The sequence below is a fragment of the Nipponia nippon genome, unplaced genomic scaffold, assembly GCF_047370975.1.
Source record: "Nipponia nippon isolate SJK-2023a ecotype South Korea unplaced genomic scaffold, ASM4737097v1 scaffold_7, whole genome shotgun sequence".
NCBI classification, from domain to species: domain Eukaryota; kingdom Metazoa; phylum Chordata; class Aves; order Pelecaniformes; family Threskiornithidae; genus Nipponia; species Nipponia nippon.
The window spans coordinates 36,205,236-36,216,995 of record NW_028262391.1 but is presented as its reverse complement, the minus strand read 5'-3'; the positions used below and the strand labels follow the sequence as shown (position 1 = coordinate 36,216,995).

At 43.5% G+C, this 11,760-nt stretch overlaps 1 protein-coding gene across 11 annotated transcripts in view; it reads right to left on the bottom strand.

Moving 5' to 3' along the window:
• AKTIP (AKT interacting protein) overlaps positions 1–11,760 on the bottom strand; it is a 34,174-nt gene that overhangs the window by 8,548 nt on the left and 13,866 nt on the right. For 5 of the 11 annotated variants that reach the window (XM_087741007.1, XM_087741008.1, XM_087741009.1 and 2 more), the window contains 11 exons: positions 11,473–11,561; positions 11,301–11,399; positions 10,995–11,102; positions 10,244–10,304; positions 7,054–7,417; positions 6,415–6,461; positions 5,668–5,805; positions 3,494–4,199; positions 1,426–1,821; positions 1,199–1,271; positions 200–432 (listed from right to left, as the gene is read on the bottom strand). In XM_087741007.1, the coding sequence (XP_087597133.1) occupies positions 7,307–7,417; positions 10,244–10,304; positions 10,995–11,102; positions 11,301–11,399; positions 11,473–11,561 (468 nt within the window). In that variant the 3' untranslated portion in view covers positions 200–432; positions 1,199–1,271; positions 1,426–1,821; ... (2 more) ...; positions 6,415–6,461; positions 7,054–7,306. Of the gene's footprint in view, positions 1–199; positions 433–1,198; positions 1,272–1,425; positions 1,822–3,493; positions 4,200–5,667; positions 5,806–6,414; positions 6,462–6,492; positions 7,418–10,243; positions 10,305–10,994; positions 11,103–11,300; positions 11,400–11,472; positions 11,562–11,760 lie in introns of those variants that run through there. The other 6 variants (XM_087741013.1, XM_087741014.1, XM_087741006.1 and 3 more) reach the window with 5 other exon arrangements.

The window sequence follows — 11,760 nt, the reverse complement described above, 5'->3', positions numbered from 1 at the left end:
TATGAAAAAAGCACCGTCTGTGCAAAGCTAAAAACAGTCTGCAGCTCTCAAACGCGAGGTTTGACAGGTTAGCGCGAAAAGAAAATATCAAAACGATCACGTAGCTGGGGCCTCCAAGGCACGCGATATACTTGAGAGTGGAAGAACTTCAGTCAAACATTGCAATTAATGGTTACAAAGAAAAGAGAGTCGTACTTACTGGTCACGCAGCAAAGAAAAGGATTGGCTCTTGCCCCAGTTCAGTCATCGCGCTTGTTCTAAATGCGTTTCCCCCGTTGCCCTGCCAGAGCGCGGCGATGGAGCGGGCAGAGGGGCAGCGCGGAGGTCGGCCCTCGCCGGGGAGTCTCTCCCCACGCAGCCAGGGCGCCTGGCGCGGCTCCTCTGCGCAGAGGCGGGGGGGCCGCCGCCCAGGCTGCGCAGCGGAAGAGGACCCTAGGAGAAACGCAAGCTGCTGTGTCTGCCTCGCAGGAGCTTTTAGTCCAAGATCTCACCTTTTAATCCAATGAAAGCAGAATTCTTTTCATACGCGCCAGCCTACGTACTCCCGCTGGAACTGAACTAGGGAAATTTCTGAGAGTTCTTCATCAAGTTGTTACAAACTGTTCTGGCCCCTGGCAGCCAGGTACGGTATTTTTACAGCTAAGTACGTACTGCTTTTCCCCTGCGTTTTTCCCAGTGGCCCTGGCACTGAGTTTCATCAGCTTCTGTTGTCTCTATCCCTTTCTGAAACCCAGTTGTTTAGTAACCCTCGGATGTAAATAATAACAGAGGTACCAGTTGTAGTTTATGCTTTGAAACAAATGCTAAAAAAAGAAGTTACTTCAACACAGGTGTTCCAAAGGAAACAAATCTAGTATGTAAACATGATTAAAAACAGAAACAAAAACCAACTCAAGTAGTTTCGGAGTGTTTCTTTCAAGACTTCGGGTAGAACAGGTCAGGTGGAAGGGGCCTACAACCACCACCCCGCCCAACGCAAACTTGACTGGTGAAGACTGCTATTTTGCTTTCTGAGATATTCTTTACAGAATTCAGAATTGCAAAGATGATATTCAAAGCTGCCACCTTATCAAAGCATGGACAGGGACGTAAACCTAGTTTTTCATTAAATGATACACCTGTGCTAGGAAAGATGACAGCTAAATTCAGGAGAAAGGATTTGATTTCAAGGGCATCGTTTCAGTACTCGTTCGCTTACCTTGCTCCTGGAACAGCTTCTTTTCATACACAAATCCCACTGCAGAAGACGTACTCTGTGTTCTCTCCCCTTTCTCAATTTAAAAAAAAAAAAAAAAAAAAAAGAAAAATTCAGACTATTCATTCTAAGCTAAACAAAATTCAGCGTTCTTTAAAAACATAAAATTATTTTCCTTTCAGCAAACTGCTGTTAGCATGGATTGAGCTGAGAGCGACCAGCCTACTCACCAGACCCACAGGGCTCCATCGCAGCTCAAAAGATGATAAACAAAACTTCCTCAAATACCCGTCATTTTTACTACATCATTCTGTCATTCTGCCTTGTCGTTGTTTTTACTGATCTTTTTAGCCATGGTGTTTTCCAAACCCCAGCAGCAATCGGACAAGCAGCAGACCAGCCGCCGCGTGGCTGAACTGGCAGGAGGTCACAGGCGCCGGGATTCGCTCCACGTGTGGCTCTGCCCCCGCCAGCACCGGGGCAGGCGGGGGGACGCAGTCGCTCTTCTGCTTTGCGCGGCGCCAGGAATCCAGCCAGTCCTGTGCCCACCCCGCTGCAGCCGAGATGAAAGAGCATCCCAGCATTAGAAGGGATTAAACTTCTACGCAAGTCCTTCACCTAAGAGGCTTAGGAAATTTGCAAGTCAGTGATTTATTACAAAGGCTTCTGAGTAATCGCAAGCACAACCAAGGAGGATCCCTCACTTTCCAGTTTAACCCTCTAGTGCCGTCTCCCTGCCCAGCCGGTACCTCGCGCTCCATCACAGCGCTAGGCCCGTTTCCTGCTTCACGCAGAGTCCTTTACCTAAACTTTTCTAAGGCTAAATCTGAAGCATTTAAATTTCAATTTCAGCCTTCCCAAGAAAAGCGTAAGAGAAATAACAGCAGCAACCGAATTAATGTTCACAGCGTTTCAGCAGCTACACTCCAGGCCGGGACACTAGCCCTCAAAAACCTGTCCCATGTGCTTTCCTTGAAAAAACCACGTCACCACTTCCCAGGCAATCCAAGCTCAGCTTTCAGATCAGCTCCTCCATCTCTGTTTTCTATTGCAAACTCGGACCAGGCATTTGACAATTCCAAGGCACTTGCAATTCCTCGGAATCTGCCGGACGCCTGAAATACACGGGCTAACGGGGGCACTCATGCCATGCAGAGGAGAGCGCTGACCAAGGTCAGCGGCACAGAGCCACCTCTTCCTCCTTTGTCCTGGGCTACGAGGAAGCTGGCTGCTTCTCTCACAACTTTTTACAAGCCCAACACTGTTAAAGCCCGCTTCAACTATGCCCTACCCCGTCCTAGAGACTCCCCTAGCAGAAAAGGGCTACTGAAAGCAAGCTGCTCAATAGCGGGGTCACGCGTGGCTAAAAACCACGTATTTGTTAGAAAGGTTAACGACCAGTGGCACACGACACGGAGGATGGAGTGAAACTGAACAAATGCGTATTTAGGATTATCGGAAATCTGTTCCCTAGAATGCAAATAACAAAAGCCAGAAACACTACGAAGGATTTGGGTGGGTTTTTTTAAGTAGCAAATCAGCTGCACAAGAAGCAAGAAAAAGGTAAGACAGCAACAAAAAAACATTTTCCAAATATTAAGCCAGTTGTCAACCAGTTGTCAGCCACCCCACGCTCCCAGAAATAGTCTGATTTAACTATGAGACACCAGCTGTGGCTGCTGCAAGTGCTCCTCTCTATGCCGTGCCCCATGTCCGGCCCTTTCCATGAGCATAAAAGCGCTGGGGAAGGTGCAAGCTGGATGTCAGCAACTTGCAGGCACATGAATTGCAGGCACAGCATTCAGCAAGAGATATTAAGAAAGATATCTAAAAGCATTGGAGGGATCGAAACCCGAGTGAGAGAACAGCTGAGCTCCTGCCCAAGCCACGCAGAGAAAGGCCGGTCCCCACGGGCGCTGCCTTCAGGTCTGCAAAACTGCAAGCATGAAAAAAAAGCAAAATGTGCCCCACAACCTGAGCACACTCTTGGGAACAACAGGCCCTGGGACAGTGCCCTTCAGCCCCAGCCTATACGCACAAGCACTCAACGCCTCTGCTTCCACAATATGGCAGTTCAGCCATAGAAGCCTTTGCTTCTACCAAGTATTTCCAAAGTATTGAGGCAGAAAATGGCCGAAGTCCCACACTACAGCCGCTGTTACAGCCCTGTCCTGTCCTACCTATGAGCTTTCTTTCTGGTACAAGAGGAGGGAGGCTGAGCAGGACACCGGTTCCCCCACTACTGCCTCCCGCCCTCCCTCCCTCTCAAAGGAGCAGATCAGCAACAAGATCACTCACCCTCTTCCACACGGGGTGGACATGGTCTTCAATCGCTTCAGCAAAGATCCCAAGGAGAAGCGACCACATCCGTGGTGGGAGATGAAGCTGGGAGCTCCCTGCAGAGCTGCGTGGGGCCCACGGAGCTGCACACGGCCACGCTGGCCCGGGAGGTGTCACAGGAGCTGCCAGCACACACTTAACGTGCCACCTCCGGCAACACTGCACCCGAGAGGGGGCACTCAGCCCCCCGGCCCAAAGGATTTCCCTCTCACCGATGGAGGTGGGCCAGACAGCTTCCGTGGTTGGCAATACAGGGCGAGAATGACATTCTTTGCTTTGAAAGACTGAAAAATTAAGCTTCAAAGCCCTGTTTTACACTGGCAGTAGTTTCCTAAAGATCACTGAATTGGGAGAACTGGAGCAGAGAAGTGCTACGTGTCCCGTTATTTGTCCCTTCGCTCACCCAGCAGGAAAAGCACATGCACACACACATGCTCCCGCGCTCTCTAGCGCTGCTACTCACTAGCTTTTCAAGAAACAGCTGTGGCACTAAGCAACTGCTCCAGAAGGTTTCTGCTGCCTTTTGCTCTCCCATGGTGGGTAAGGAAGAGAGGGAAGGACAGAAAGTCTTTCTGCACAAGTCATCACAGAGCTGGCAACAGGATCAGCAGAGAGAATCGCTCGCCTTCTTCCAAGATCCACAGGTTTTTGCTTCTTTTCTATACTGATGCACGGAAAACAACATAAAAGGGTTACAGCTATTTGCCATCCAAGTCCTGTTCTCACAAAGTAACTAGCTTTGGCATGCAAGATAAATAATGCAAAAACAATGTTAGAAAAACCATCTTTAAATAAAGAGGTAGAACATTCCTACTATAGGAAAGAGCACACAAACCAAAGTGCCAATTCAGAATTTTGCACTCTCCTCAAAGTTTTTGATCTGAAGACAGGACTTCACAGCTTATTTATGCAGCATGTTTTTTTCAAAAAAATACTTAAGAGTAAAGCTCTTGTGAGTCCTAAGCCTTCTCCCACTCCTTCCTTCCCAAGGGGTAGGAATGGGAGTAGAGAGAAAAAAATCTCACCACAAACATCTCAGATCCATTATCCGCATAGGTTTATTTCAAGGTTTGGATTTGAATGTTTTGCTCCAACAAGCCACCACTACCAGCAAGAAAGCAACATTTACTTTGATGTTATCTTGCTGGCGCTGGTTTCTAGTGTTACTGTAGAAACGCATATAGTGCTTCTCCTAACAGCAGTCACTGTTTCAAGACTCCAACAGCAAAACGTCCTACACCGAGTCTGTTGGCTTTACTCCAGTTACTGATACACCAAAGTACTAGATCGTTTGGGATGAGTTTCCCTGGGGGTGACATGGCAATAGTGACCTAAGTGGAAATACACAGAATTATCCCAGTAATGACTTTGCAATTGTCAGAAAGCGTACCATAAGCAACCTTCCGAGAGCCACTGAAGCCTGCAGATTTGCTCTAGATTTCCCTATCCGTGTTTAAGTACCACTGCCTTAACACATCTTCTTCTCAGCCTCATAACAAAGCTGGTTGAGCTCTGATCTAGACGAGACAGATTTGTGTTGAAGACAGTAGAAACTGAGTTTGCTCTGAGTTAATTGCCCTACAAAATCATACCAAGTCACAGACATCTCACCCAGTGACTGACTCACCTTGGCAAAAATATCTTTTTGAAAGATCTGCACGCAACCACCACTTTCAATACAGTTTACAATAAAAAAACCAGTGCATTTAAAGCCATTAAATATGTTTAACTCTACTGTACTAATTCACATGACCAGAGCCTTCAGTTTACATAGGCCCGTACCTCAACACGGAGTTAGCAAGAGCTTTCAGAAAGCTGAAGGCAATAGTTCAGTTGCAGGTACCTTGTTCAGAAGCACCCGCTTGGTAACTTACGCTTCGAATTCCTCTTACTTTAACCTTGAATTTGTTTAGGAAGGAGCCACTCTAAATTATATTTCTCTTATTACACTGAGTATAAATGGATATACTGAAGTTTAGAAAGAACATTTTAGCATTTAGTCAAGAATCTAAGTCCTGCAACAGACCCTTTACAAGATGAGGGGAGTTAAAGAGGAAAGAGTAGTCCCAAGAAATGCACCTTTGGATGCACATCCTTCTCTGCCTTAAAGAGGACCCTTGCTCTCCACATACCCTCTGCATTCTTCTGCCTAAAGAGGAATTCCAGCAGTGCTAGAGACACTCCAGGCAGCCCCAGGAAACCGCTGCATCTCAAAGGCAGAAGCTTTCAAAGGTTTAAAGCAACATCATGCATTAAGATTTCAACATTACCTAAAACAGAATAAGTACTTAATTTATACAATGTTAAGTGCTGCACAGACACCACTCAAGTCATCCCTAACAGTACATTCAATTAATCATCTGGTATATGATAGCATGTTACTTGTGAAGTCTCTGGCTATTTCCTTAAGAGCTAAGAAGTTGTTCTCAAAGGGAACAGGGAAAGGTTGTTATATGACAAGCGGATTTAGCTTGTCACATAAAAACAAAAGACCCCCACAAAAACCAAAAAACACACATCACACCACTCTCCACCCTCCCCAAACACCACATCACGTTTATGTATGAAGTCACTACTACTTGTTACTAGAGAGTAGGGTTTGCATTCATGCCACCAGTACAGCCAAAGAAAAATCACCCCAGCTGTAAAGGGTTAACATTACAGGTTTTGATAGGAAAATCCTATTAGGCCAGAATAAGGCATTATGCTAGGCTATGACACTAGGAAGACTCTTGTGACAAGTAAAAGATTCTGTCCTGAGCTCAAGCATGATGCTTTAGAAAGGTCTTCCTGTACGTGGAACAAAACTGTATTTAGCCAGTCTCTTCAGTACCTCCTGCTACCCCATTAACGCCCTGACTACATATGCAGGCACGTACATACGTAGCCAGGTGCTTCCATTCTGGTTCCAGTCTTTGCTAAATGTCTACAATACAGACAAACAGAGGGACAAAAGCTAGATCATGGTTTCTTTTTATTTTAAGATGTCACTATTAACACACATTAGTCAAGCTATCCTAAGTAATCCCCTAGACACCTAGGGAATTCTAAAATCCTCTAAGATTTTATTAGCTCAAGAGACCACCATTAAAAGCTTTGATTTTAGTGTTTATGTAATAAAAGTCTAACAAGCCTGACATTCTGCTTTCACCCTGTCAGACTAATGTGCGCTTTAGTGACAATATCCATTTACAAATCAATAATACATCATAGATCATCCCCAGCTTTACCTCTGCAAAGTGCTAAATGGAGTCAATGAACCGTCTATTTACAATTTCAAATCCTAACATATTTACAATAGAAACCAAAGTATTTAAAACCATTAAATATAGTGTTTAACTCTGCTATATTAGTTTACATGAACACAGCTTACCTCTGGCATCATATTTCCAATGCTAATATTTCTGCCAGCAATTTAAGATTTTTTAAAAAAATTGCTATTCCTGGAGGGAAAAAATAAAAGCTTAAAAACCAACCCAAAACCTCCAGGCATTTCAGAGCCCTGAGGAATTACCCACCCTAGACAGTCTTCAGGTAGAAGTACTGCAGTGTTCAAGAGAGACTTCCAAACTCCAGGCAAGCCTTTAAAACCTAATGCATATGTAAAACATTAAGAGTCAGTAATCCATTGAACAGGTTTACTGGAGTCACTGCTACCATTCAGATTTTACTAATCCGTAGTCAAGAAGGAAACTGCTGCTTTGCTGTTTCTCCCTCCATTACATTCCCTCCACCCACAGAAAGTGTTTTGTGCACCATAGTCCAGAAGAGCTAAGTAGGCATCGTCTTCTCTTCTTTGCTGAAAGGCTGAACTGAGCCAGGCTTTACCCATGACAGGCCAGAAACATGCATGCTTTTGCAGTGCTGATCTTCTGGCTTCTTCTAGGTAGAAGAAAGTTAAAGTCAGAATTATTAGATACCCCAAACCCTTTTAAGTCCCTCCCCATCCCTTTTACCTTTGGCAAACACAAGCATAAAAGAGGCTAGCATCGTTTCCTCTCCTCAAAGAGGAACAGTAAAATGGCTATTGGTTTAACTTGTGTGAATGTGTGTAGCATCTGTAGAACCACCCTGACATTACAGGAGAGTTTTAATGACTTAGTTCATGTACTGCTACCCCATCATACCATAAAAGTTAAAAGATACTCTTTGAATAGTGCCTTTTACTTGAAGGCCATGGCCCAGCACCACTGCACTGCTATTTGCCAAATTTCTTGGTTCTATAGAAAGAAGCGTCCATCTAAATCAAAACATTTCTGTCTAATCCTGACATTTTCACTGTAGCATACTACCTTGTGGTGCTGGACATACTGTGGACATACATACTCCACCCCACTGGAGGCTTCTGAACACAAATTAACATAGCAAAGTAGCAACTGATACCTTTGCTATACCATGGAGTTTCATAGTGCTTTCCAAGGATGGCTTTTCCCTTCCCTGAGCATTTATCACGGTTAAATGCTTGAACAGTAACTATTTCTACCCCACACAGTGCAATGAACGTTTGAGACTGACTATTGCCATTTAGAAGACCAAAAAAAAAAAAAAAAAGCTTCAAGTTGAGGGAGAAAGGTGCAACTTCAAGCATCTGTAGGCTTAAAAGTAGTTTAAGAGGATTAGTATATTAGATACCTGCTCTAGCAGGTCAAAGAAACAGAATAGCTTGCAGGTTTTTTGCATACCAGGAACTAGCCCTGCCTCCGCACTGCTGTAGGCTCATCAGATGACCTGTATATGCCAACTACATCAAACCTGGAATGACGCATCAAGTTCTAGAAAGGGATAATTATGTGAGTAGACTTCATCAGACTCTGGGAAGCCTTCTGCCTGACAAAGTAAATTAAGTCACCAAGAAAACCGAACCTGCTCTTCTTCTGTCCTCCCCATGTTTTGTGTAGAAGGTGATGCTGCATGACAGAATTGCCATAGCACACCAGACAACAGCAAACAAGAGGGATCTGTTAGGCTTGAGCCTTGCAGAGTAGCACCTGCCTATCACATGCTGCACACAGGACATCATCTAGCAAAAGCCACGTGCTCAGCAGGGAACTGGGACATCACAGCCTTTCCTGGGCTAAAGGTGGTGGTGTTACCTAGTTGTCTCCCAAGGCACAGGAATTACAGGGGTAATAAACAAGGATCCAGGGTTGCAGAAGAAAGGAAAGACAGCATACATGATTAGGGAACTTTCTTTCAGAGGGAAGGAAAAGAACGTTCTCAGCTACACTGACATTTTGGAACAAATCTCCTAAGGCACAGAAGTTCGGCCATTCCTGCTATCAACAAACTACTCCAGCAACAGAAGTACCACACAAGAGTTACTAAAGATGTTGGTTTTCACTTAAAAAGAAATTACCATGCATCTCCAAAGAAAAAGGACAAAAGAAAAGTCATCACTGGCATTATATTTGCTATCAGTCTCTGAGACAACATCATATCCCTTCCATTTCAAGCACCTCAACCTGTTATTTCTCTTTAGGTCTTTGATTTAAAGGATAAGAAAGAAGGAGGTGGAGAATGAAGGAGAATGGGGAAGAAAAAGTATTTATAAGAACATTAAGAAGTCAGAATCTGATAAAAGTATTTTCCTGTGTGTTCTAAGGCTAGAGAAAGGCCACCTCACCTCAAGCCCTACTGTGACTCTGGCAATTGGGAACATTGCTACTCTGAGCTTACAGGCAACGTACTGTATTAAGATCAATGTAAAAATCTCATTCATGCCAGAAGACATGCAAGAACATGAGTTAAAGCTTGCAGCGAGGAAGACTGAAGTTTGGACTGTCAAAAAAAATTTCATTTTTTTATTTTTTAATTACAAAAAAAGCAGCAAACCACACCACAGCTCCAGTGCAAGGAGCCCAAGTCAGCAACTAAAACATTCAGAGTGCATTTCCTTGCCAGTCCAGCGAAGATACCAGCCACCATTTCAGAATCCCTAGGCACTGCAAGTGGATTGACTCATCATGCCACGCAGTGCAGACTCAGAATTGCTGTGTGCCAGCTCTTGTCAAGTGCAAAGAAATAATTAAAAAAAAAAAAAACAACAAAAAACCACAAACCAAACACCCTCCTCCCCCAAAACCAAAGGTGTTGCTCAGGTGAAAGCTATATGAACCAACACATTCTTGCTATATCAGTAAGAGCGCTTTGTGACAGAAGTAACTGTAAGCACCCTTCGATTAGCTGTCTTATTAGAAATCAGTAGCGTTAGAGATGTGAGCAAGGTACTCACTCTGCTTGTGCTGCTTCAAAAAGTCTGGAATGAGAAGAAAGCCCTGAAGCTTTGATTCAGTAACAAAAGATCTCTCAACAGAAGAGAATAAAGAAGTTGGGGACTGTCAGGTTATGGAGAAGTGGTAACGGCCATGACAAGTGCAGGACAAGCTAATAGGCAGTCCACAAATCTCTTCTTTCCCCTTCTTCCCTCCCTTCCATCCCTAAACAAAAAAATCTGCCAAGTGTGCCAACAATTGTACTAACAAAGCTTTCTAGCTGGCTAAATGATTAATTACTTAACACACTGAAGTTAGAACAGTGACATAACTGCTTAGTTAGGAGACCAAATCGGTTTCAGCGTGCCTGCTGATCCAAAAGAGGGGTGGAATAAGGTCTGTCTAGTACATGGTCATCACAAAGAGACAGAGAACCTTTCTTCCCTTATCAGGCAATAAACCCTTACGATAGTGAGAATCTGGACTTCGCACATACCTTCTGAGTCAACATCTTCTCTCTAGCTTCATCATGTATAGCTGGATTCCATGGAGAAAAACTATGGAGAAAAGTATAGTTATCTCTTGCTTCGCATTTTTGCAAACTACAGCACAGACAGGGCAGAAAGCAGCGATTTTCCTTTGTTTAAGTTGCTGCATTTCAAGTAAACTACAAATCTGAGTTTTCAGTGTTAAAACATACAGTTAAGAACTAAATTCACATCGTCATGGATCTTTTCAACAAGAAATATTTAGGTTTTCATTTTTTGCAATGAGAATTCAGCAATTCAGCAGCTGTTACATGAAATACTACTCATATTCACTATGGAGCTGACTGTTCTATCCCCTATACAGTCAAGCTTAAAAGTATTTTAAAAGTATCACCAAAGCTACAGTCCAGCAAATTGAGTTCAAGAAAGCCCAAAAGCAATATTTACTCCACAGGAATCTCTACTTGAGGGAGGTGGGGTGGTTTGGGGGCTTTTGTTTGTTTGTTTTGGGGTTTTGTTGAGGTTTTTTTAAGTCTTGGTTGCTTAGTGAAAAAAACAGTAAACACAAGTGTCCGATTATATTTAAGATTCACTCAATACTAAACAGAAGGAAATGAGGGTAGGAATATTTGAAGTATTGCTATACATGTAAGAAAAAACAGGTCAGTCAACTTGGCAGAGAAAGGCTTCAAATCAACAACTATACCAAAACTTGTTCTTGAAACATTAGGACCTGGTGAATTTGCTCATGGCACTTACATGATTGCATAGGGATCCTCTATTTTAGGCTGATCAAATAAATGACTGCTGCATAGTTTGACACTGTCCACCACTTTACTTTTGAACAGCTGAATATCTTTTTCATACCTGCAAGAGAGAAGTAAGTAATGTTAAGTAATTGCAAGGAGGCAGAGGCTTGGCAAAGCCTCAACTTTAGTTCCTAGTGCAACCAACTCTAGGGGTAGAGACCGTGAACTGATAAACAATTTTACAAATCTCTTGTTTCTGCAAGTCTATGCAAAAATCTCTTACGTGACCATGTCTATACGCATGGAAGATACTTACAGCACTGCAGCCTCAGGGTTCAGAGGATTAGTTGTATCAATCTTGTAGAAGACTCTGCGAGCATACATTAATACTTGCCATATGTGATTATGATTTCGCCTAAAAAGAACAAAACACAATGAAAGAAGGAACAAACTTCTTTCAAGTTATACATCAATATGTTACCACTAACCTCCATTTTGCAAATGCTCTTTTCACATCCAGTTCACCAGATAAAGGATCTACTAACGGATGGAAGACAGGCAAATCAAAAACCAAGCGCTGCATCAGAAAAAAGAAATTTGTTATGACAACGTCAATCCTAATGTTAAAACCACTGGGTGAAGGTCAGTCAGATGTTGCTTCCAAATACTAATTAATTGTTACTGTATTAAAAGAAAGCAACCTGAAGTGATTTATACCAGGTGTGAAACTGTAACCCAACACACCCATGCTACATGCAGGGTCTTGTCCTCTCTCA